The 26,707-nt window shown below is 40.8% G+C and overlaps 3 protein-coding genes across 7 annotated transcripts in view; 1 reads left to right on the forward strand and 2 right to left on the reverse strand.

Moving 5' to 3' along the window:
• Positions 1–6,594: 6,594 nt before the first annotated feature.
• On the forward strand, positions 6,595–7,791 carry LOC143147961 (magnesium-dependent phosphatase 1). 5 transcript variants are annotated; one of them, XM_076313737.1, is made up of 4 exons: positions 6,595–6,759; positions 7,120–7,174; positions 7,272–7,473; positions 7,582–7,791. In XM_076313737.1, exons 2-4 carry the CDS (start codon positions 7,153–7,155, stop codon positions 7,733–7,735), a joined length of 378 nt encoding a protein of 125 aa, XP_076169852.1. In that variant the 5' UTR covers positions 6,595–6,759; positions 7,120–7,152; the 3' UTR covers positions 7,736–7,791. The 5 variants fall into 5 exon arrangements, with proteins under 5 accessions (XP_076169852.1, XP_076169850.1, XP_076169851.1 ...); XM_076313735.1 differs by having other exon boundaries at positions 6,597–6,759; positions 7,257–7,473; XM_076313736.1 differs by lacking the exon at positions 6,595–6,759 and adding an exon at positions 6,796–7,009.
• Positions 7,722–9,794, reverse strand: LOC143147960 (DNA primase large subunit). Its single transcript, XM_076313732.1, has 4 exons — positions 9,376–9,794; positions 8,978–9,246; positions 8,335–8,900; positions 7,722–8,255 (listed from the first exon to the last, which is right to left on the reverse strand). The coding sequence occupies exons 1-4, from the start codon at positions 9,552–9,554 to the stop codon at positions 8,007–8,009; spliced, it is 1,263 nt and encodes a 420-aa protein (XP_076169847.1). The 5' UTR covers positions 9,555–9,794; the 3' UTR covers positions 7,722–8,006.
• A 7,584-nt stretch (positions 9,795–17,378) lies between these two features.
• LOC143148303 (discoidin domain-containing receptor 2) overlaps positions 17,379–26,707 on the reverse strand; it is a 247,667-nt gene continuing 238,338 nt past the window's right edge. The window contains exons 15-16 of the mRNA XM_076314517.1: positions 18,891–19,032; positions 17,379–18,504 (exon numbers count right to left, since the gene is read on the reverse strand). Of these exons, the coding sequence (XP_076170632.1) occupies positions 18,154–18,504; positions 18,891–19,032 (493 nt within the window). The 3' untranslated portion in view covers positions 17,379–18,153. The remainder of the gene's footprint in view (positions 18,505–18,890; positions 19,033–26,707) is intronic.

Consider the following 26,707-nt stretch of genomic DNA (forward strand, 5'->3'; position numbering starts at 1 on the left):
TATTGGTGGAAATAAGAACAATTCCTCAACAAACTTGAGCGTTTCTCCGCCAGGTGTTTTCACACCTTAATCGCCGTGTGACATATGTGTGTCACTGAGCGTGCGGAACACATATCCATATATACAAACTATTTTTTCGATATGTAGAGAAATATTCATTTATTTTATCGCATGGTTACTTCGATTGTCTTTGTTCGATCTAACGAATATTTCAAGGAATTGATGGCTTTTAAACATTGTTAATAATTGTTTAATCTACGGTCCCACGACGATTGTTAATAAATATAATAAATAAACATTAAGAAATTACGAAATCTGCGAAGGCGAACGGTTTCGGTGAATGGTTGTTCATTTCCGCGATTGTTACTAACATTTACGCTGGTTCCCAATATTAATCGAACAATGTGCATCGTATTTATGCATCAAAAATGATTGATTCGCCTATAGCAATTGATTTTGATCGAACTTCAAAGTAAAGAGATGTTTCTTAAAGTTTTAAAGCATGGAAAGTAATAATTGTCTATGAGATATATCAATTTAACATTTGATTAATACTTGAAGAATCGAAATTTTTTGTATTTTCCTGATACCAAAGGTTGAAATTCAGGCATAAATTTTAGAAAATGTTTGATTTTGGGACTGTTGGTGTCAGTATACGATATGCGAGGAAGTGGCACGATTTCGCGGATTCTTAGAATTGACGTAAAATTCCAAGAATTTCCGCGAATCGAAATTTTGTTGGACTTTCGAACGAATTTCTGAATCATGGATCCCGATTTTCTTTGTATCAGGAGAACATGATAGTCGAGGACATATAGTTTTGAGTAGTTTTAGCAGTTTGATAGGATCGGGTTAAAGAAATGGAAACAAATAATGGACAAAGTAAAGTTTCTGTTATCAGTGAAATTGATTTTATTTCAATACATCAATTCATCGGAAATACAATCGCTTTTCTTCGATCCATTAACATATTCGCACTTTCATACTCATTACAAAAATGTTGTTCTTTAAAGTACTCTACTTGTGGAAAGTACTGTACCGGAAAGTACTCTACTGTACCGTAAAAATTACTATTCTAAACTCGCAGCCGATTAGCTCGGTACTACCCACGACGAATAATTATTGTTCGTCGGGAGTAATACCGATTACCAGGTCTCACCACGTGGAGGTTGCTGCGAGCGGAGACCCGGAGAGAGATAGATGGAATCCAAGTTCCATCGATCTCCCTCGACACGCGATACAAACGAAGATACTAAACCAAAGAGATGGAAGGAATCAATGTTCCTTCGATCTCCTCGTTTAGTTCTGCCGAGCAATTACATTGTGGAAAAATTAGGCAAAATTGGGAAAGACGCGACACGAACCGTGCAGTTGGTCCTAATAGGTCTATCCCGTTTCCCCTCCGTGGTTCCGATTCCAGAGAAAACGAACGACGCCTACCACTCCCCTAGAGGAGTGCCCCGTTTCTCCACCTTTACGACGAGAGGGTCTTATTTTGGAGGCTTTCGCAGGGACCGGCAAAAATGCCTGCTCCTGTGCTCGCAACATGCCCCCTCTGGAAGAGGACACACCGGAAGAGACGGCGATAGACCGTTCGGACTACTTACACGGCCGGCCACTTGCTTGTACAAGAAGCAGTGGTGACCGGACCGAGGAACGAGGAAGCGAGCAAAATTAAGCTAAAGATTGGATAATTGCTTGGCAGATCACACCCTTAAAACTAACTTATTCTAACTGTAGAGATAGAAGGAATCAATGTTCCTTCGATCTCCCCGTTTAATTCTGCCGAGCAATTACATTATGGAAAAATTAGGCAAAATTCGGAAATACGCGACGCGAACCGTGGAGTTGATCCTACTAGGTCGGCCCCGTTTCCCCTCAGTGGGCCCGATTAAAGAGGAAATGCACGACGCCGTCCACTCATATAGAGTGCCCCGTTTCTCCCAACTCCGCGTCAGGAACCACGCAAAGCGTGGACCTAACTTACGGAGGATGACGAAGAGAGGGTCTTATGGCACAGGGCTTCCACAGGGACCGATGCGAACACCTGCCCCTGTGTTCGCAGCATGTTCTCTCTGGAAGCGGACGCACCAGAAGAGACGGCGATCGACCGTTCGGATCACTTACACGGCCGGTCACTTGCTTATGCAACAAGCAGTGGTGACCGGGCTGAGGAACGAGGAAGCGAGCAAAAATAAGCTAAAGATTAGATAATTGCTTGACAGATAACAGATATTTGTACACGGTGTCCTTAAAATTAACTTATTCCAAGCTTAACTAAAGATCCCACGGCGGTTGCGACGATAGTGTCCTCTTCGTTCTTCGTTCTTCGTTCTCCGGTGTGCCTACCTAAGTGAAACCTAAAGTCAAGGCATGATAGAAAAATGATAGAAAATAGAAATGAAGTTGGTTAGTGATTAAATACAGTCATGCAGTAACAAAGGAAATAAAGGCAAGAATGACAAAAAAATAAACATGGAAAAACAAGTACAAAGTAAAATCAGAGAACAAATAAAATAAATTACAAAAAGAAACAATTAAAAACCAAAGAAAGGATTGAGAGAATGGTCGCCAGTACTGACCACCGCCTACCGGCGGCCAGTACCGGTTACCAAGGTGGGGGGTCCCCCTTCCATAAACCTAAAACGAAGAGATCGGTCCACCTCGGAGGCTCCAGGAAGAGTGAAATTTTAAACAACCGGGGGCTCCTTATATACCCTCCGCAAGGTCACTTACCGTTTCTTTCATTGTCTTTGTTCGATCTAATCGAAATCTTCGAAGGCGAACGGTTTCGGAGAATGTTTGTTCATTTCCGCGATTGTTACTAACATTTATACATGTTCCCAATATTGATCGAACAATGTTCATCTTATTTATGTATTGCAATTAATTAAGAAACTTATAGAAATTGATTTTGATCGAGACTCGATGTTAAAATGTGTTTCGTAAAGTTTTAAAGCATGGAAAGTAACAATTGTTAATTAAATACATTAATTTAACATTTGTTTAATTCTTATAATTTACACAATACGCGTAGAAGTTGTGTTTTTTACATAAAAGTGCCGGAATTCAATTAATCGCGTTTTTAGATAGAAAAATCATCGCGATGAAGATTTGTGAATCGATAATCGATACCTGTAGCCTTGAAAATGTCAGTTGGATCTCAGCGAAAAATTCCTTCGCGAACAAAGAATATTTCAACGAAATGATATTTTAAGCCATTATTTATACTAGGACATTGTTAATAATTTTCTAAAGTATGGTCCTACGACGGTTGTTAATAAATATGATAAATAAACATCGAGATTTTGCGAAATCTGTAAGGCGAACGGTTTCGGTGAATGTTTGTTCATTTCCGCGATTGTTCCTAACATTTATACATGTTCCCAATATTGATCGAACAATGTTCATCTTATATATGTATTGCAATTAATTAAGAAACTTATAGAAATTGATTTTGATCGAGACTCGATGTTAAAATGTGTTTCGTAGAGTTTTAAAGCATGGAAAGTAACAATTGTTAATTAAATACATTAATTTAACATTTGTTTAATTCTTATAATTTACACAATACGCGTAGAAGTTGTGTTTTTTACATAAAAGTGCCGGAATTCAATTAATCGCGTTTTTAGATAGAAAAATCATCGCGATGAAGATTTGTGAATCGATAATCGATACTTGTAGCCTTGAAAATGTCAGTTGGATCTCAGCGAAAAATTCCTTCGCGAACAAAGAATATTTCAACGAAATGAAATTTTAAGCCATTATTTATACTAGGACATTGTTAATAATTGTTTACTCTACGGTCCTACGACGTTTGTTAATAATTATGATAAACAAACATCGAGATATTGCGAAATCTGGGAAGGCGAATTGCTTTAGCGAATGTTTATGTCTCTAGGCGATTGTTATAAACATTTTTCCACGTTCCGAACTTTTATGTTACAGTATGTGAATTAAATTTTATCGGAAAATTTAACTAAGAGTTTGGTATACATATATTTCTCCATTTTTTATGAAAATTAACATTTGTAAACTAATTAATGGTTTGCACTGTAAAAGTTGGGAATAGTAATGTTACAAAATGCATTTTCCTTTGCATTGTAAATGAATAATTTGCTTATAAAGATTAATTTAGGTTGCAAATCGAGAAATATATGAATATCAATATTTTACTTTCGTTTTCGATCACAATTAATTTCTGAAAACTAACTAATGATTTATGATGCCTAAATAAGATGCATATTGTTCGATCAATATTGGGAACATGCATAAATGTTAATAACAATCGCGGAAATGAACAAACATTCTCCGAAACCGTTCGCCTTCGCAGATTTCGCAATATCTCGATGCTTATTTATCATATTTATTAACAACCGTCGTAGGACCGTAGATTAAACAATTATTAACAATGTTCTATTATAAATAATGGCTTAAAATATCATTTCGTTGAAATATTCTTTGTTCGCGATGGAATTGTTGTTATTGAGATCAAACCGACATTGTCAAGGCTGGAAATGTTTATCGATTCACAAACGTCCATCACGATGATTTTTCTATCTAGAAAAGCGATTAATTGAATTTCGACGCTTTTACATAAGGAATACAGCTTCCACGCGTAATCCGAAAATTATAAGAACGAAACAAATGTTAAATTAATGTATCTAATAATCAATTGTTACTTTCCATGCCTTGAAACATTAAGAAACACGTTCATACCTCGAATTTCGGTCAAAATTAATTGCTGTAGGCGAATCAATCATATTTAATGCATAAATAAGATGCATATTGTAAGATAAATGTTCGGAACATGTATAAATGTTAGTAACAATCGCGGAAATGAACAACCATTCACCGAAACCGTTCGCCTTCGCAGATTTCGTAATTTCTTAATGTTTATTTATCATATTTATTAACAATCGTCGTGGGACCGTAGATTAAACAATTATTAACAATGTTTAAAAGCCATCGATTCCTTGAAATATTCGTTAGATCGAACAAAGACAATCGAAGTAACCATGCGATAAAATAAATGAATATTTCCCTACATATCGAAAAAATAGTTTGTATATATGGATATGTGTTCCGCACGCTCAGTGACACACATATGTCACACGGCGATTAAGGTGTGAAAACACCTGGCGGAGAAACGCTCAAGTTTGTTGAGGAATTGTTCTTATTTCCACCAATAGAGAGCGCCACGAGCATTATTTACCGACATTCCAGATAAGTAATTCCATTTGTATGGTATTCCCTACGGTGCAATAAAATAAATAAATATTTCTGTACAAAGTTTCGTATGTATCATCTTTCGAATAAATGTAAAGTTAAACGAAATTAGCGTAATGAAATTTCTCTGCATTCTAGCCTTCCTTTATACATTTAAAAAAATCTTTGATACCTCGAAATGAAGGCTACGCGTATCGATTATCGACTCACAAGTGTTTATCACGATGATTTTTCTATATAGAAAAGCGATTAATCGAAATTCAGCACGTTTCAGTAAAAAATACAACTTCTACGCGTATTGTGTAAATTATGAGAATTAAATAAATGTTAAACTATTGCACTAAATAGATAATTATTACTTTTCATGCTTTGAAACTTTACTAAAGGAGTTCTTACTTTGAATCTCGATGAAAATTAATTTCTATAAGTATAATCATTTATAATGCATAAATAAGATACAAATTGTTCGATTAATATTGGGAACATGCATAAATGTTAGTAACAATCGCGAAAATTAACAAGTATGTTCTCCAAGGGACGGCAACCCATATAATTACCACGTTACAAATGTTTGGAATTGCGCGTTCCGAATATATTTGCATGCATACAAACAATAATTCGATATGTAGAGAAATATTTATTTATTTTATCGCACGGTAGGGAATATCATTCAAATGGAATTACTTATCTTTAATGTCGGTAAATTTATGCTCGTGGCGCTATCTATTGATAAAATTCAGAACAATTCCTCGACAAACTTGAGCGTTTCTCCGCCAGGTGTTTTCACACCTTAAGTGTAGTTCACCTATTCTCTAGTAGATGGCAACCCACTTCATTGCCGTGTGACATATGTGTGTCACTGAGCGTTCAGAATGTATACGCATAAATACAAACTATAATTTCGATATGTAGAGAAATATTCATTTATTTTATCGCACGGTTACTTCGATTGTCATTGCTCCATCTAACGATTATTTCAACAAATTTATAGCTTTTTAACCATTATTTATACCGGAACATCGTTAATAATTGTTTAATCTACGGTCCAACGGCGGTTGTTAATAATTATGATAAATAAATGTCAAGATATTGCGAAATCTGCGAAAGCGAACCGTTTCGGTGAATATTTGTTCCTTTCCGCGATTGTTGTTAACATTTACGCATATTCCAAACATTAATTTTGCAATATGCACCTTATTTATGAAATATAAATCATTAATTCGTTTACAGAAATTAATTTTGATCGGCAATGAAAGTACAAGATTGATGTTGATGTTTCTCGATTTTTTTTCTCTTCTTTGTTTCTAATTTTTATATGTATCCTACATTGCAAATCAAAGATACTATATAATATGGCGACACTGTACCAAGGACATCAGGTTTCCTATTACTGCTCTGATTGAGCTTTTATACTATTGGTTTACTAGCAGAAAAAGGAATATGAAGAACTGACGCTCTACTCAGTAATATTAGAAAAACTTCAGCGAATCACTGCGCTGTAGTAGGGAATCTGAGATCCTGTACTGTCATGTAATGTATTGATATGTGTGTAATATGTCGTGTAGTGTATTCATTCATCGTGTAGTCACGTGTATTTTGCTGATAATGTCAATTATTGCATCGTCATTTTACGTTTGAGATATTAGAAGTTATATCATAGAAAAATCTCTATTTTTATTTATATTGATTTTTATATAATTCTTGTTATTTTATATTATTAAAATTGTTCAAAGAATATACAAAATGAGTCGGCGACCTAAAATAATTGTTTTTGATTTAGGTTAGAAAAATATAGGAAATGTTACTCTTTTATGTTATAAAATATTGTCTTATCTATTGATCGTGTAAGTCAAATGTAATAAACAGTAATATAAATACTTGATATTTCAGATTATACTTTATGGCCATTTTGGGTAGATACTCATGTTACTCTTCCATTTAAAAAGTAAGTTTTAGTATTTTATAATTATTTACAAAAACGGGAATATTGAATTTGTTTCATTATCAATAGGGATATTTCAGAAAAGGTAATGATGTTGTAGATGCTCATGGTACAATTATACGCTATTACAAAGACGTGCCAGACATTTTAAAACAGTTATCAAATGAAGGATATGAACTTGGTGTTGCATCACGTACTTCAGAAATTCAAGGTGCTAAGCAATTGTTAAATCTGTTTAATTGGGACAAATATTTTAAGTATAAAGAGATATATCCAGGAAGTAAAGTAACCCATTTTTCTAAGTAAGTTTTGTATAAATCAAATTAAATAAGAGATGTTATCTGTGGTTTAAATGATTTTACTTCCATTTAACTTTCATGAACAATTTAAAATAAATTGTTTCATTTCAGAATACAAAAGGCTTCAGGTGCTAATTACAAAGATATGTTATTTTTTGATGATGAACATAGAAATATTGTTGATGTAAGTCAACTTGGTGTTACTTGCATACATGTACAAAATATGACATACACACTTGTAGAAAATGCTTTGAAAAATTTTTAATATTCATAATTTTAGAAACATTTGTATAGTAAATAAAATGTTATGTTTATTATTTATTTATTATACATATTTAAAAGTTTAATACCCTAACGATAATATGTACATAATTTAATTTAATAAAAAAATTAATATTTTTGCAATAGAAATATTTGTCATTATTCATTAATCATTCGATTAAAATAACGAGTGACATGTGGTGTATGAACAAAACTTATGATTACTACTGTGAGTCCCAGATGTTTAGTGCATTGAAATATGAAATTTTATGTAGTCAAATTTTATTAATCATACTTAAGTAATATTGTAATGGACTATTTATAATAATGTTATCACTATTTCTTGGATTAAGCATTTTGAAAAATTCTGCACATGCAATTTGAGGATTTTGAGGTGACATAATGTTTAATAGTTTTGTTACTTGATCATCCGATAATGATGAGCATAAAAGTTTTTTTACAGTATTTGTATCAAAATTTTTAAATGGACATCCTCCTTCGTACATTGGGCCACAAACATTTGCCTGTAATATGATTGGAAAAAAGCAACTTACAGTTTTAAAAAAGTATCTATCCTTTTGATGTGACCAAAATTTTACTTACACTCATAAACTCACAGTTGGGTGACTTATAGGTTTTTCTAGACCCTTCTAAACCATAAAGATGTCTAATGCTATATACAAATTTGCGTTCACTTGATTGCCAATGGTGTGAACAGATAGAAGAACACGAATGTGGTTTGGAATATTCTTCTTTCCAATAATTTATAGCATCTTCGAGGAGCATTCCACTATCTTTTAGAAAAAGACTATAGTGCAAACGAGCATAATGACTAAGTCTATGTGTATTCCGTAATTTTGTATGCAAATGTTGCATACAAGGTGGAAAATATCTTGCTTCTGTGTCTATATTATCTACAGTTACATGTCCATATTTATAGTTTGTTTGAAATATTTGATAGTAAATTTTTTGATATAAATAATCAAATCTAACATCATGATTTATAGTGTGTTGTGCTTTCGATTTCATACATCTTATTTCTTTAGTCATGTATGTACAAAATAGCGATGGGAGTATTTCTTTCCATGATGAGCAATATACAATGGCATACCCAGCATTTAGTTCTAATTTTCTTTCTTTTATTAAGTTTGGTACTAATTCATATCTCACTTGATAAAGTAAGAACAAATATAATTTTTCAATTACTGTATGTTTAAATAACAAATTATATTTATTTGACACATACCTTTAGTTTGAAAAAGATTGCAATCTTTTTCATGACTTTTTGATATAAGATGCTTAAAAACAGGCTGATTTGATAAGAAAATACATATATCAATTAATGTTTTATTAATTAATTTTTCTTTATCTGTAAATAACCTTAGTTGACGTATGATACTTCTTAATAATCTATGTAATTGCCTAGGTAAAATATGGTACAGTCTTTTTTGAAACAATAGTGTTTCTCTGATGATCCAATAATTCCACAAATCGTGCGACACTGATGTTAATAATCTAAAATAAATAAATTAACCAATTGTGAAGCTAAAGTTTCTAATTTAATTACTTACTCAAAGTAATCAGATTTTATCTTATAGAAAAGTAAAATTAATAATTATTACAATTCTCTGAATATCCACTTACCGCAATGAAAAATGTCCAATTCTATCATACATTGAATTTTCTAATAAGTATTCAAAATTACCATTAAATTCATGACCTTTAGCTTGGTAAAGTAATTGTAAATATTCTAATCTGGCAAGAACGCATTTTTCTAAAATATGAAGCGACACTTGTCCTGTAGGAGCTTTAATATAAAACATTTTTTCATCAAATAAGTATTTTAACAAACATAATTCCTATTGTACATTTTCTTGATGCTCGTACTCATAACTCCATTATTGTGTATAGACCAATAAATCGTGTTTACATTTTTTATGATTAACTTCTAAAACTTTGTCTTTTTTGATATATTACATTTCAACGATTTACTTAAATATTTTACACATTTTGTTGTTATTGAATTTAAATACTTTATGTGTAATCTTAAATCTCATTTTACAATGTATCAGGCGGTATCTATGTAAATACAAACGATATACTTCACATAAAGATTGATTTCTATGGAACAGGATATGCGAAAGGATAGATTTGGGAACACCTATTCTTTTAGGCGGGAAATGATGCGGCAATACGAATTTTGTCTCACCTATTGATAATAAGCTGGAGAATTGTAATTCAAGTAAGATAATCTTTCTTTTGCAAAATGTAGAAAAGGTAAAGTGAGAACTTCAGGAAATCATAGATTTTCATTGAAATATGTAATATCATTTCATTTGACTGTTCGATACAAATAAGTTTCATCGTTGTGCTTCCCGCGTACTTGAACTTACAACGTGTACTTCCACCTTTATCGAGACATACATATAAGATACACGAATAGAATTATCTTGCGCAAGACTTAGATTACTGTCAGTAACGTTTAAGCGATAGTTCGCATTTGGAGTCAGACTGATCGAAATAAAAATAATACAATAATCGAAAATTATTTTTCGTCAGTAACAAGATACACGTGTATAATAATTGTGGTTGAAAAACAATGGGGGAAAAAAAAATAGAGAAGACGCCTGCCTCTAGAATATAATTTTTTACAATCGTTTCGTTAAATTAAAGAATAAAATTAGAGCAACACGTTTTTCGCATGTCACGTTTATCGTAGAAGATACACTTTAATCGTTATAAAGTGCCATAAATGACTAGTTGAATTCTACGCCGTAATACTGTACAGGGTTTCCCAAAAGTATCACTTTACAGTTACGTTGAAACAATTTCTCTTAAAATTCCCCGCCGAATATTCTTTATTTCCGTACAAATGAACGTTAACGTTTAATAGAGCTACGATTTTTATTCAAGTACGATAAACGATGCTAGAAGTACATATGTATATTTCGCGTTCGTAATGCATGTCGTTGTATTCACGCAATTTCTTTTCGTTTTCTTGAAACTGACAACGCGAAATAAAACAATTATCTTCTCGTAAAAATTTCGTTCAGAATTCAAGGTGTAAATATCCAATGGAGGACCCTATACACATACGTGGCTATCAAGTAACATGTATACTTTTTTTTTAATGATTTGTCCCTTAAATTGTCACTTGTATCATACAAATAGTTCCTAGATCGTTGTACATTGGTATATTACCAGTCCTCGCCTATGTGAAATTTAATTACATCTTCTCGTTCGTCTTCTTAATTGCTATTTAAAATATAAATACCTATATATATATATATTTATATATATAATTCCCTTTACATAGTCTACTTATATCGATTTTGTTTAAGCTTTATTAGCCATAGACAATCTGCTTGGTATTTACAGAGATTAGATACAAAATTATAAACAGTTCTTAGTACAAAATAATTTTATGACTATAACGATTAAGGTTCAATAGCGTAGAGCAGGCCTAGGCAACCTTTCACGGCCTATCAGCAGTTTCTCTCCCTCTGTTTCTCACACTCTCTCTCTTTCTCTCACTCGTTCTCTCTCTCTCTCTCTCTCTCTCTCTCTCTCTCTCTCTCTCTCTCTCAATCTCTCTCTATCTTTCTCCATCTTTTCGACGATAATTGTCCGGATGAAAGATCAATTTTTATTGGGTTTCCGGAGTGTGATATTTACAGATTCTGCAGTAATTTTTATTAACACGAATCCTGCCAGGAAGATCATCAGCGATCAGCATCGCGAAATCTCGTCACGATGTCGATCGGTGACGAACATTGTCTACCAAAAGATTACGATATTTTTTTTTTTTACCGTTTGTTAATAATAGTACTTGGTAAGTGAAGTAAAGTAACGAACAATTACCGTTTTGAAGCTGATAGAACTAATTAATACTGATAGTTTCGCGAGAACGAAATACGTATTGTAGCGTAATGTAATTTGTCGCGTTTCGTCGTAACCGGTGTTCGAAAAATGATTGCTCCACAAGGAAAAGAACGCGGAAAGAATCGTTCAGTGGAAAACGAACGTTACATACAACGATGTTGTACGCTTACGGTGAAAATAGTCTGAGATTGCCCGTGCCTGAATTGAAGATATAGCTAGGTGAGCTCTCCACGATCCTCCGCGATTATCTCTACGATTCTCTCAATTCCACGTTAAGTTAACAATAGGATGTGCCGGAAAACCAGATTCGATAAATACACAGACAACAACAAATTGCCTTTGTTAGTTTCTAAATCTGCATCAATAGAGCCGCTCGATTCTTCGCTCAAGAAAAGTTCAAATCCATGGTAAGTTCGTTTTACATGATGCGATTCAACGGCCATTGTAGGATCGTTGGGTGACAATGTTTTTTTTTTTTTTTTACATACTTTATCGTTGGACGTTGGAAAATAATTCGCTCGCGTCGGCTGGACTGTAACAGGTCTGTATGTAATAGAAACGTTTTTTTTTTCTTTCAACGATCTTTCTTCGGCAGGGTATAGTACTCGTGAAAGTAAACGAGAAACGTTCGGTTACATAGGTCCGCGAATCAAGCCGCGTCACAAGTGATCTACGTTAACTACACAATTGTTGTTTAATTCTATCGGTACTAGGCGTCTCTAAGACCCTGAATCCTTTCTGTTCGAATACTATGGGCAGAAGGTAATCATTCTCGAATATGCTCGAAATCGTTTATCGTTTTTACGAAACAAATGATGCTTGTCTATCGGAGTTGATTTTGACGATCGTTTACATATATCGAGTGACCATCTAATGGAGAACTCGTTTACGCATACGGCTTACTTAACTTTGCTTCCAAGTTGCCAAGAATTTTTGCATACCGCTGACGTTTCTCGTACCGATTCGCTCGTTCGGAATAATTATCTTAGATATCGTTGATTTCGTAAGTTCAAATATTCCAGATATTCTTCGGATATGTTCGCAACCTTGTTCGATCATTGATACGCAAAAATAACCGCAACCCGGAAACAAGGTCAGACGGATTCGTGCGTTTTTTTCGAAAGTGTTGCACACCCATTCCTAAAACGAGCGTCGTCGATCAAGGAATCGTTCGGCCGTGTCTTCTTCCTCTTCGAAAGTTACGATCACCACTGCGTCATGTAAAACGCACTCGATCTCGCCCGTGAATAAATTGCAAGCGTCTGCAAACTCGCAGCGGCGGATTACAAATTCGACGAGCCTCGAGGCGCAAGATTTCTGAGTTTTTGCCCGACAATTATCAAACGTTGGCTCTGAAACGAACGAAATAAATAACGAGGCGCGAATTTCGATCGAAACTTCTCGCCTCTGTTAGAAAATTATCGTAACGAAGTTACAAAAGTATCGATCTACCAAGCGAAAGAATACATAAAATGTAATTATCTTTTCGGTGATATCGACTACCAACGCAATAATATATCCATTATCTAATCGTTGGTTTCGATAGACACTACGAACGAATCGAAATGATTCCCGTTGAAACGAACGAAACCTTTTCACGAGAGTCGAGGCACTCGCGATCGGAACGAGAACATTTCCTCGTCGGTTCGAAGAATCAATCCGCCGTTGCAAATTCGGCGTGGCACCCAATCGCGAGGCTCCACGTGAAAAAAGGAAATTCGGGACGAAAAACGGGCGATTCCGTTGTTCACGATTTCCCCTTCCCAGTTGCGATACTACTTTCTCAGAAATAGCACCAACATGGAAGATCGAACGAACACGGAACGTGTCATGGCTTAAAGCGTGATTGTCGGTCGTGCACTTGTCGCAAAATATTACGTAACCCAAGACGAAGCAAAACGACGGTCCCTGGCTCGCGTAAACTCTTGTACACCGATTGCCAAATAAATTCGTTCCCGTCGTGTGGATCGTCGCACGAATAGGAAACTAAATCGTATCCGATTCGTCGATGAACCGAGCGCGTCTTTCCAACGATCGGCGGCGATCTAACAACGTCGAATGAATTTTCTCGCTGGAAACGTTTCTACGGGTGAACGGAGAAACGTCGAAGCATCGAAAATCACAGGCGAAAGGATCATCTCGTTGCATCGCGCGACAAACAATACCGCGAGGTGCGGCGGACTCTTGGAGAGAAGCATTGTTACCGTGACGCACGCTTTTCGTTCCGACGACGCCATCTTGGACGGCCGTCGTTCGCTCGTGTCATTTCAATTTTCGTTCCCCCTTGTTTTCTCCGTTCGCGGGGGAATGTAATCGTTCGGACAATCCTTTCGTAAAACGGAGACGGTAGATACGAAGCCAAGCTACCCTAGATTATAACAGCGCGGAATCCTCAGAGAAAGTTTATCGGGGCGAGTAGTGAATCGTCTCACCGCGACCGAAGGAGTCCGTTTCGAATTTTCAGCGACGAACTAATAAACGAACGTCGAAGCCACACGATGCCTCGCGAGGGGTTCTCTTAAGATACGATAAACTCCTCCCATTGAAGTATTTCTCGGTTATTGATAGTCAAGAACAGGCTTAGTTTAATTTCTCAATCTTATCTTTCTTTCTTTCTCTTCTTTTTTTTTTTCTTTTCCTTTTTCCCCTTTTTTCTTTCGTTTTCGTTTTCGTTTCTACTACCGAGCCAAGATCGACCCGGCTCGAAATTGAGATTGAACGCAGCGCAATTACGAATAATCCTTTTTTTTTTCGCTACTGAGAACCGGTAGGTACAGGTAGGTACGTAGAGATATACTAAATTATCACATGAGTAGACAAGTGAGTTACTCGTTAGCAGTAGGGGGGCAACGATACAGCCAAAGGCAGCAATATGCTTACATCGATGAATCTAAACGCAACCGTGCGAGTCGTTCCCTGTTTCATTCTTTTCGATTTTCGGCGTTACTTTTGGTTCTTTGTTCAACGATTCGGACGACCGTTTCGCAAGTATACGCAACGTGGACCGAAATTTACGATACGTAAGGAAAGATTTCGGGGCTCGAAATGTAAACGAGAGTGGAGAACAAACGAAAGTGCATCGGGAGCTTCGTTTTCGTGAAGAATGCATTTGAAAATCGATCCGGTATGGGTGTACCTGAGCGATGATTGACTTCAGGGATGCTCGTTACGGACAGCTACTGTAATTGTTTCATTACAATTCTACGATGTTAGGCATTGTTTACCAACAGGACTATCGTTTACGTTACCGACAATTAACTGTCAATTTCTATCGAACAAACGACACGATGAGACACACCAACAGAGAGTATACCCTTTTTCGCATTGGGAGTATTGCATTTATGGTGTTCGTTTGCAATCCTTGACGACGATTCAGTGGAGATAATTATCAACAGTGAACGAAGCCTGATATTGTATCTTGCGTAAAAACAATTACAGCAGCCCTTTGTAGCGAAATTCGTAAGGTCGGTGATCGATCAAGTGCAGGCGTGACTAGATCGATTCACAAATGCATCATTCTCGGAAACAAAGCCACCGATGCAATTTTCTCACGCGCTTTATTTTCGTCTTATCTCGAGACGCATAGTTCCCCGACGTCACTTGCATCGTTAATTCTCGTCCCCGTTGAATACGCATAACGTGCCCGATCTCGGTATAAAATGTTAAAATATCGTCGATATCGTTGACATTCTACAATTACAATTTCTTCGAGCTCGACTATTCGTATTTTTCGATAACTCCCAAACGAAACTCTGAATACAATTTTCCTTTCGCTGTTCGCAAAAGCAGGGAGGTGTCGCGGATTTTCCATCGGGTATTCATCGACTCTTTTCGATCGTTGGGCGTTCTCCATTTCTCCCCAGAACCGGCGGAGAATCGATTCCTGTTACGTTTAAATTCAACGGACGTACGTTTTATATACGAACGACTATGTGTCTCTGATTATCTACTTCTTACGCGGCGAATTACATTAAGATATATAAATAGTATTTTTAATGTTATAACGGTAACATCACCTACATGCTAGATATTGCGAATGCTATCGATAGTATTTTTCTTTCTCGTCTGATATAAATACATGGAACGTAACGAATTCGTGTGATTAATTAGTCGAATGTCGTGAGAATAGCATCGCTAAACGAACGTTTAACTACGAAATTCATTAGCAAACACGTCGTTCCCTGTCCCATCCGTGCTTCATTGGTTCCACCGCGAGAAACCGAGGTCTTCGATATGTCGATCGCACCGATAAAAATTGTTTGCGACTGTCCGGTACGAAAATTGTCGCTTCCCGAACCCCGAGAGTCGCGTCGGTGCAAACCAGTTTCGCCGATCGTCCTTCGTCGGAATCGCTCGTCCGAGAAAAGACGACAGAAAATTCGTGGGTAAGGGTAGAGTAGAGGGAGTGGGGCGGTGTGGGGGGGGGGGGGGGGGGCGACGGGCGATTCCCGTGGACGATAAACGAAACCGTTCTCGCCTCTGTTGCCGATTCGCGTTCGCGTCAACGCAATGATAAAACGTCTCTCGAACACCTCTATGCACGCACCTATATACGCATGTATGTATGTATGTACAATATACTAATTCTTTTCATTTTCTTTTCATTTTGTGTACGTTTGTATTGATCCCGCCTAATCATATAAAGTTACAATTATGATGTGTCATAGTCGGTGGTGCGAGCCACCACCACTTAACAGAGAAATATGTATGTATACCGTTTACCGTTTCGAACTATATGATATCGCCGAAGCTCTCGCGCGTTTACTACCTCAATCGTCGTTGATCGCGATCACGATGAATAGATAGATATATCCCTCGCCACGGAATCGAGATTTCGACGCGTCGTTGTTTCCCTTTGTCGAAACTCTCGATCGAAACGTTCCCGCTCACGAGACGTTGCTCGTGTCGAGGAAACGTTCGTCTGAAACGATCAATCTGCGCGAGAAATATTTTATACACCCCCCACCCAATCCTACCCACTCCCACCCTTACCGGGTTTCGTCGTGCGCGTGACGAGGAGCTGCTTCTTCCTCGTCTCTCTCTCTCTCTCTCTCTCTCTCTCCCTCCTTCCACGCGTCATCAAAAAAACCGTGTCCACGAGTCGCGACGAAACATTCGACGATTCTGGTTTCGCTACGATCGATCGTGATTCGAGCAAGCCCTTACCCGAAAGTGTCTAACGATTTACGATAAATTTTATTACGCACGACGAGAAATTGTAACCACCTAACACACACGCACACGTCCACGAACAAAAATACACGCGCCATTCACATACACGTACACACAGACACACACATACACACACTGTGTTTCATATGTATGGATATCTCTTGTTCGTTCCCTCACCGATTCGCGACCTCCACCACTTCCCCCCATCGTCCCGTTGCGGAGAGCTTGATATTCAGTTACACCGTATCGCCGTATTACGTCGATGGGAATTTCTCGTTTCGCTTCTCTACCACGCGCGATCCTCCCGTCCCGTTCGCGCGAAACGGGCGAACACAACATCGTTACCCCGGACAGGTTTCCAACCTCCCCGATTCCTTAATTAACGAATATATACCTTATATACTCCGCGAACGATACAGACGTTATCCTTTTAACCCATGCAGGAATGTTCACAGCTGTATTACGATTACACGGTATTGCTCGTAAAAATTTTCAATTATCGCGGATACACTCACGCATGCACCCCCTTGCCTTCCCCCCCCAACTCGTTCCAACCCCCCTTGTTCCATCCCCTGCAACGTGGTCGTCGCACCAAGATCCACGCGCACACGATCAAACGGTGCGCGACGTCTCGCTCGATTGTCGAATTCACAGTTTCACGGTTTTCTCATTTTTCAATTTCTCTCTCTCTCTCTCTCTCTCTTGTATTCCCTAGTGTGATCTTAACGTCTAAAACAACAGTTCATCGAATGCTCTCCGCGTTCAGACGTCGTGGCGCCTATTCTCCGATGCTCTCGCCCAGCGTTCAAACTTTCGCGTCCCGTGAGCCGAAACACACCCGAAGCTGCCCGAGTCGTTCTTTTCTCGCTCCGTTTCGAGTTTCACGCGGGCGAAACGTCTTTGTTCTTACTGTTCTCTTCCGATGTCCGTCGGGTGTTAGGATTCTCCCCGAATCCGTTGTAACGGTACCCGCGCGCCGCTCGGGGGAGTTTTTCTCGCGGATTGCTCCCCTTTTCGGGAGTACTCGAAACTTCGTTGCCGGAAACCACGATTTTTTTCGTATTGTTGGACCGTTGTCGTTGTATCGACGCTTCTTCGATGTCTCGTATCCCTTCTCGGAAAGCTCGTTCCCGCCCGCGAAGAAGAAGAAAGGAAAAAAAAAAGAAAAAAAAAAGAAGAAGAAGAAGAAAAGAGACGAAAGAAATAAATTAAAGGAAAAAGGAATCAGAACTTCGTTCTCATGGTGATCCAATGCGGATACAGTGCGTCGTCGACGGTCTCGCGGGCGACGTTCGAGCGACTTCCGGCCGGGCAGGAGCGGCATACGTCGAGAACATCGCGCTCATCGACGTCGCGGTACATTCAATATCAGGACGTGGGCGCGTAGCCGAGGTTCTTTCGCTGCAGGAACATCGAGATCTCACGGAAGGTGGGCCTCTCGTTCTCCTCCCGTTGCCAGCACTCGAGCATCAGATCGTAAATGTCCTTCGAGCAAGCGGTGGGTCGTGCCAGATAGTCGAAGAGGTTATCGCCGGCCTCTTTGCAACCGTTGTTCTCGCCACTTGGATCGGGGCAGTCCGGGGCGCGGTGCAACCGTCGGAGGCTCTGCACCACTTCCTCGTCGGACAGGTGTTCGTACGGGACTCGTCTGCCGAGGTTCAGGATCTCCCACAGGGTCACCGAGAACGCCCATACGTCGCTCTTCGTTGTGTACTTGCCCTGCGAAAATCGTATCGTTTTTATTCGCTCGTCGTTAACGCGATGGGATTCGTTGGGTTCGATCGTGGAGGGAACGCGTGGACGTAGTAAAGGGTCGCGACGATGAAAAAGTGTTTGTATTGTTAGAAACATTGGACGATAATAAAATGATGAGTACTTGTGTCGTTAGAAACATTGGACGATAATAAAATTATGAGTACTTGTGTCGTTAGAAACATTGGACGATAATAATTCGAAGATGTTCGAATCGATGACCGCGTGCATCGATCGACAATGAAAATTTGTAAATAAATAACAACCGCGGTGAATAAAATAAACGTGCACGAAGCGCGGTGTCGAACCCCGCGTGTCCCGGTTTAATGTCGGTAAGCGCGTACAAAGCTTACCAGAAATATGGATTCCCAGGCCATCCAACGTATCGGGAGGGGCACTGCACCGTCGACTTTGTAATAATCGCACGCGTACAACTCGTTGTCCGTGCCGAAATCCGAGATTTTAATGTGATAAGCTTTGCCCACCAAGCAATTCCTGTAATCGAAATCAATGGTAAACAATGAGTACAACGGAGTGTTTGTTCGCTCCGCGAGTATTCCAACGGTCACCGTTTAATTAACTCGGAGACGGTTGGGTTTTCACAGTTATCAACGACCGTCTAATTGTTTCTTCGATCGTCGATCGTGCTCTGCAACGATCGCGTCACACGATGGAAATACCCCGACGCGGTGTAACGATCGACGAACCCGTGTTTCATTGGTTACGCGTTACGTTCCTCGCCCGCTTCTTGAAAGAGTTGGCATCGTTGTTTTGGAACACTTGGGTATAATTGTCGATCGGGGACGCGTGAATCGGTTTCGTAGTTCGGTAGCCGTGGAATCCCGAAATACTTTTCCGACCGATTCGTTCCGAGCGAAAAAGGCCACGATCGGATCGATCTCCCGCCGGTAGGTATGTGGGGTGCATAGCGCGGCCGCCAATCTGCATACGCGTACGCATTCTGTGCATGGCAGCCGACCGGAAGCAGGAATGGCTGCCTGCGGGCTGCACTTGCACGTACGTGTGGATGAGCTACGTTTCCTGTACAAGCACACGTAACTGTACAATTGAACGTAGCGTTGCGGCAAACTTCACCGTGAGTACCGGGGTTGGATCGCTGAATGATCATTGTGGATCGTTACGAGGCGGGATAAGGCTCGCGGTCGCCGGAGAATGCGGATCCAGATGCAGACGGTGACGTAACGCGAAACGTGAACGGATTTATACACTCGTCGTTGTACATTTCGGGAGGACAGAATTTCGTTTGACCGAGCGTTCTGCGCCGAGCTTCTGTGCTTAATTGCGCTTTAATTCGTCCTAAAGATCCCGGTGCTGCCGCTGCCTCGTAACAGTTATGGAATCGCGTGTCCTTGAGCGCATCGAAATTGCGCGCGCGATAAATACGCAACCACGACGGTATTATGTACGTTTTTGTTCCACCGAGATCGTATACGTACGAAATGAAATGATAATAATAATACGGTAGAGAAAAATGTAAAATTGAGTTATGTTATCCAACGGATAATGTTCTATGGATTGTTACAAAGTTATTTCCATTTAGAAACCGATTACCGAGTCGAGTCACCGAATCGAATACGTAAAATTTTCTAATTTTCCATTTTGATCGAGTCCGCGAGATTTTAGCGACGAAAACGTTACCTTTTCACGCGACTCCGTACGGAGAGGACGCTAGTCAATACGAAAGGATTTTATGATAATCTTTTCGTCGGTGCATCGATGAGAAATATATTTTTGAAACGTGTTTTAAACATTGGCGCGAAACTTCTGGAAAACGAGTGGTAACTTCGTCGCGCGAGCGTTGCGATCGCGAAGCAAAGATGTTAATAGGAACGAATCGGTACGGCGATGAAATTACTCAATGGTCAAACGCGGCCCGTATCCGTTTCATTGGCACGAACGGGAGTAAATTTGTGTCTTCGTAGAGAACACCCGTACACCACGAAACGTCTGTCTGGTAGCGTTCGATTCTGGTTTCAGATGGTGACTGCCTTCTGGTCTCCCTTCAAAGACGAACTATAATTCTCACCGAGACAAACGAGCAACTGAACGGTGTTCGAGTATCCAGCGTTATCGAGTGAATGGAGTCAATTAATTTCGTCGGTGGAACAAAGCTCCAATTTGGAGGTGGAACCTAGGTAATTAGCCGCGCTTTATCGATCACCGTTATTGGCTATACCACGCTCTTGGAGTTCGGCGACTACGACGGTGACCTGATCCACCGAAGTCCCGGGTCAGAACGTTAATGCAATAAGCAATGTTCACTCGGTGGATCCTATCGCGTCTTTGTGCGCCACGTAGAGCGTCGTCCCGTAAGTAACCCCAGCTTTCGATCGAACGTTACATTTTCTTTCACGCGTTATCCACTTACCTTCTTACGAGGTACGTTGTCGTTCTCGTGTCGATTCTCTTTGAAAGAATCACTCGACGTCGCTTCGACTCTTTTCGAAAAAAAAAACTAGGTCGACAGACACTTTGGCGATAATTTAAAAGCGTTCGAAAGAATTTTGATAATTATCGATTTTACGGGTATTGGAAACGTAACGTTACCTTCGAAGAAAATACACCGTACATGGACAGGTAGCGTCGAATAAAAATGATTTCAGTTTGAAAATGATATCATTTTGTTTCCAATTGTTTCGAAACGATGCGATTTCATAATGGTCGGGGTGAATTGAAAAATTTGAAAAGGAAACGAGAATAGGAAAACTCTTTTACGAACAATATTTCAAAAATACGGCTATTTTCAAATTGGCTGGTGGAAAATTGATCGAAGTTTGTTATTCGGCGGCTGGGTGGCTATACGTGCCACTGTTTGCGTGCATACAGGCCACGTGACCCCCGAAAGGTCTCTCTGCGATACAAACATCGCTCTTCGGCAAACGGAATTAATTCTTGGGAATATTTCTCCGTCGCTGCAACTTTCTAAATTACCGACCATTTTTTTTTTTTTTTTTTTTTCATTGGTTCGTAAACGTATTCGACCTCGCCAAAGCTGAGAATTTTTCGGTCCCTCGATTTCTGTTCGTCGGTATTGTAATTACGGTCGAAACTGGTGCGCGTGCTCATTTCTGCCGCGGAAGTTTAAAATGGCGCTTGAAAGTGCTGCTTTCGCGATACGGAAACACGGCAAGTGTTACGAAGATATTAAACGTGACGTCACGGAAATATTGCAGAAGAAGCATCCAAACCTCGGAGGTAGGTGAGTACATTCGCAGTAGTTGCTGTGCAATCGTTTGCCTAATACTTCAAGAATTTCGAACACTCTCGTCGAAGAGCAAACTGAAACTTCTAACGGTAGCTAGGCTACCGTTAATGGCTTCGGATAATGATGTTGATTTCGAGGAAAGTACAGTCGAAAATGGGGCAAAGTGTTGCGATGAATCCGTTGATCACCGATTTCGTGAATCGGACCGTCGTTGTTGAAAAAATTAATTTCAAATTCCACTCGATACAAGCACAAAGCGAACGCACGGAACTATAATCGGCGAGACGCGAGCTTGCTGAAACGGAACATTTTCATCGATTTATGCCGACAGGTACAAGAAAAAGGGATAATTTTGGTACTCCACGTCTTCGTTGCGAAGTACCCCAGTTCTCGTCCGTTCGTTCAACGGTTACGAATTACCGACGAAAAGGTGACACTGTATTTCGAACGTCTGTGAAATTTTCAAAACGATCGAGATTCTTTCGAGTTTCTAGCAACTCTCTCGAAACGAAAGCACACGAGACTTCCGAACGTTGCTCGAAGAACGACCGATTTCTCTAGTGGTTACCACTAGAGATACTTGTCACTGTTTCGAGGCAATAATTTCAAAGAAGTCTTCGCCTCGAGACGAATCCTCGAATCGTTACCGATCGTTCTCCGACGAGCGAGTTTTGAAAAATTTGTCCGATCTGATTTTCGCGATCGACAGTCGTGTGTTAACTGGTCCATCGAGCGCGGTAGATTTCGCGCGATTTCACCCGGTTTTTCCTTTTCCCTTTTTTTTCTTTCCCGAGCGTTAGGAAATATTCGCGGGACGCGAGTTCAACGCGCGGACAAAAGCATTCCACCCTCGGCAACGTCTGCAGTCGAAGACATTTCCCCGAAGACAGAGAGTATCCACTTCCCCGTCATTTCCCCCGACAACCGAGAAGAGTCCTCTTATGGCTATTATCGATTCTCGGTGCGTTCGAGCGCGCCATCGGGTGATACTTTAACGTTAGAAGCGGCGTTAGGTCGAGCAAGGGCTTCGTCGGAGTCATGGTCGTCGTGTGATCGGTAGGACTTCGACCTCGCGATGCCTCGACGTTAGATCGAAAGGTGAGTGCGCAGCGAGGGGGACGTGGAGGAGGCAGAGGGGGGCTTGTCGCGGGGCACGAACGACGGAGGGAGAGGTGAACGATCTTAGGAAGAAAAGGACGAGAGAAAAAGAAGAAAGGGCCGCCGGGTGCCGGCGAGGTGGAGCTGGAGGAGGAGGAGGAGGACGGTGGGTGGAGGGGAGGGGGCAGGAAAAGCCATTCTCTACATTTGTAATCGAAGTCGGAACAAAGGCAGCCCCGCGCTTACTCGGGGGTGGAGTGCCTACATTGAGTCTTCGTCGTTCTCCACGGTCGTGCTACACGTTCTTGCGGCGTGTGCGACCACTATCACTGTTTCTGGTAACACTACCACCACCACCACCACCACCACCACCACCGTTACCACTACCAGTACCGGTATCACAGCTATCGGCGTCGACCACACCGAATACCGTGCCGTTGCTCCGGCCCGGTCCTTTCTATCGTCTTTTCTCTCTACCCCTTAAGTGTTTCACCCATACGCGCGTGACCATATACTTTTATACCCGATCACACGCACGTCTCTCTCCTTTGCCCGTCTATTACGCCCGCGCGCGCGTGCGCGCACACATAGCGGCACGGAACCCTTCCGTTCGCTCTCGTTCGTTCTTCCTTCAACCGGGCCAATTGAATTGCATTACCGTTTGATCAGCAATCGATTCTTTCCTCTTTTCCACTCGGTCCGGCTCTGAGAATGACTTTATACGGGGCGCACTCGCGAATAAAATAAGGTGCCGGGAGAAATTGGCTGGCGGGTGTTAGGATAAAAGTCTCCGGGATTGCCGGAACTACCCCACCCCCGTCCAGACGACACCGACGACACATACGTGCACGTAATTTCGGCTCTTCGAATTGATTCCTACACCTTTCCGGGCGGCCAGATTTTCATCGGGCTTCTGTACCGAGCTAGAACCCCGTTCTTGTATCGTCGCGCTCGATTATAATGGGTCGCCTTCGTATACGATTTGGGGAAGGATGAATTTTCGCACGAAAGACCACGCCGAACTACACCCCCCACGGAGCACGTGTTCCACGTGTGTATGTCTGTGTTTGTGTGTACCGTTGGTTGGTGTTGTTTATCGAGATTGGATCCTGCTAACGATGGGGTTGCGACACAACGACCGGTTGAAGAAAGGGGTGGTCTTTGGAAATATTTTTTGATAACCGATTCGTAATTTTATCGAATTTTAATAAGATCCATCGTCCGGACGGAAGTAGAATTTATCCGAAAATATTCCCGGCGCAGCGTTAATCTTTTCCATCGTAAATTATTGAACATTTTCCGAAAGAATGTATGCTCGTATTCATTTTCTCGCAATGTATATATCGTCGATACGAAAATACAGAAGACAGTAATGGTAAGTATATCCACGCGGTCACAGTTGGAATAAAAAGGTTAAAATACTCTCCTTGTCGTTCAAGTATTACAATTCCATTTCGAATCGTAGTGAACACATTTTCCTGTTGCATAAAACGATGTTTATCCGGTGAATCAGCCCGTACAGTGAACGTCCAATGATAAGTAATTTACGAGGAAATCTCGTTCCCTTTTAAAGTTGCATTCGCGTTTTCTGACCCGTATACGAATTCGTGCAAATTAGACCCTATCTCTCGATGTTTAATTTTACCAAACGCGACCGTAATTTTCACTCTTACGCACAGCGCAACGCGAAACGAATTGCGTTCCCGAAAAGCAGGTCACGCGTACCCGGAGCCCGTTGCCCGCGTTCCCTCTTTCAACCTTCACGGTCGTGAAGAATTTACGCGTTGCAGCGAAATTCCCGCATAGCCGTACGTATGTTTCACTGGATATCGTCAGTCCGTCGCGTCGACGCCTATCATCGAGTTGGACGTTAACCGTCGACATTACGGTTTGATTAAATTCCGGGTCCGCTGTGAAATTCTGATTCCTTTGCGAACGGTTCCCCAGCGGCGATCTCCGGTTTCGCGCGAACGGCGCCAACCGATCGTTCGATTCGTCGACGAGGCTCGTAAAAGCCGGTTAAATATTTTCGCGGCGGTCTCTAATGATTCGTTGCGAAATGTTCCGAAAACCGTGGCTCGACCACGGGATCCGTTCGCGCGTCACGTATTTCACTCGGTCATCGGATTCCACTTCGAACGCGACAAAGTAAAATTTGTAAACACAATACCCGTTTGTTATTTGGTCGGGCAATCTCGATGCGTTCGACGAACGAATCACCTTTCCCAACACCGTGTAGGTCCCGCGTGGTCTCGATCACCGTTACGAGATATTCCGCAACGTTACCACACGTTGCCAAAACTCGTTACTCGTGCGCGATGCGTTCCATTTCTGTTCCGGAAATCCTTTCTTCTCGTCACCTCGGACGGTGATACATAAGCGCAAGCCTGTTTTTAACCTCGCCGGTCGATTCGACGATTTTCGAAACGATAACATCGTGTTTTCCAAGTCAAGCTACTCGGGGGTCCGGTTCGAATGTTCCGATCGAACAAAATTGGAAAAATTCGAGCCTTTGAAGAAGGTTAGACTCCGATCGGGAGATTGCTCGCGGTCTTCGCGTAATTGATAATTATTGATCGGTGGATCCTAGAAGTTACGAAAAAAACGAGAAAGGGCGTGGTGTAAAAACGGTAACTTCTGGTTTCGGTACCGTTGATGATCAAAAAGAAAACGTAATTTCTCATTCTCGTCGTTTGACTCCGGTTCGAAATGCCGGGAAACTCGAACAGGTGATGTAGAAACGGGAAACTTCTATATTCGGTACCGTTGACGATAAAAGAAGGTAATTCTCATTTTCGTGTCATTTTGCTCCCGTACGATGCGTTCGCGTATCGAGGGGACATAATTGGTGCAGCTTCGTGTATACCGAATCTTTCGCACGATCGTTCGAAAAGCGTTCAAAATTCGTACGTGTAACTCTTCGGGTGAATGCAACGCGATGGAAGTGCATAAGCCGCTCGTAAAGCTCGATAATTATTTACCAAGTGGTAGCTCGCGGCAACAAAACGGCGTTAAGTTGTCACGAAATGAACATTAAACGGTCACGTTGAACGCGAACGTGGGCCTCTCGTCGCTGGTTCGATCTTATTATTGCTGACCGTTCTTAAAAGGTAACAACCAGTGTGGTCTTCGTAGTTAGTTTCGGCCGTTGGCGTTGCGGATCGGCGGCCCGATCGTCGACTTAAATCGTCCTACGTGCATTCGGTGGCACGTGCACTGTCGTAATAATACCTAGGCAAGCGCACAGGAAGCGCATCCTGGTATTCTATTAAGATTTACGAGCGGTCGTTTGAGAGACACTGGTCAACCGGAAACTAGGTTCCACGTGTTGTAAGAGCGGCCGCGGTTAAGCGTGAATATGTATGTGGAGCACATACGCGCGTCTGTGTGAATCTATACTTCCCATCGGTTCGATAGGATGGCCATTGCATTTCAATAACAGGAACGTGGATGGGTTTCGTTGCGTACCGGCTATACGCTTTTGTTTGCGCGAGTCCGAGGGTCCTTGGTCCTGAATATTGCACGCCTTACGTACCGAGATCAGAGATCATCGTTTCCCTGGACGTTGATCTGTCCAAGTTAATCTGTCCAAGTTAATCTGTCCAAGTTAATCTGTCCAGGTTAATCTGCCCAAGTTAATCTGTCCAAGTTAATCTGGCCCAAGTTAATCTGTCCAAGTTAATCTGGCCCAAGTTAATCTGTCTAAGTTAATCTGCCCAAGTTAATCTGTCCAAGTTAATCTGTCCAAATCGTTTACCCACGGTGTGATTTTTTTTTTTAAGGACGATCGTTGTCCACGGGAGCGAGGAGTTTAAAAATTATTATCGAAGAATACTTTCGGGCGGC

Source organism: Ptiloglossa arizonensis, chromosome 6, assembly GCF_051014685.1.
Source record: "Ptiloglossa arizonensis isolate GNS036 chromosome 6, iyPtiAriz1_principal, whole genome shotgun sequence".
In the NCBI taxonomy this organism is placed as follows: domain Eukaryota; kingdom Metazoa; phylum Arthropoda; class Insecta; order Hymenoptera; family Colletidae; genus Ptiloglossa; species Ptiloglossa arizonensis.

What these genes read in the sequence shown, in the direction of transcription:
- LOC143147961 (XM_076313733.1), top strand. Translation starts at nt 6,973, where the DNA reads ATGAGTCGGCGACCTAAAATAATTGTTTTTGATTTAG. An exon ending in GTTACTCTTCCATTTAAAAA is followed by an intron (nt 7,175 to 7,251) that starts GTAAGTTTTAGT and finishes GGGATATTTCAG; the next exon opens with AAAAGGTAATGATGTTGTAG. An exon ending in AAAGTAACCCATTTTTCTAA is followed by an intron (nt 7,474 to 7,581) that starts GTAAGTTTTGTA and finishes GTTTCATTTCAG; the next exon opens with AATACAAAAGGCTTCAGGTG.
- LOC143147960 (XM_076313732.1), bottom strand. Translation starts at nt 9,554, where the DNA reads ATGTTTTATATTAAAGCTCCTACAGGACAAGTGTCGCTTCATATTTTA. An exon ending in CAATCTTTTTCAAACTAAAG is followed by an intron (nt 8,901 to 8,977) that starts GTATGTGTCAAA and finishes TACTTTATCAAG; the next exon opens with TGAGATATGAATTAGTACCA. An exon ending in CCAACTGTGAGTTTATGAGT is followed by an intron (nt 8,256 to 8,334) that starts GTAAGTAAAATT and finishes ATCATATTACAG; the next exon opens with GCAAATGTTTGTGGCCCAAT.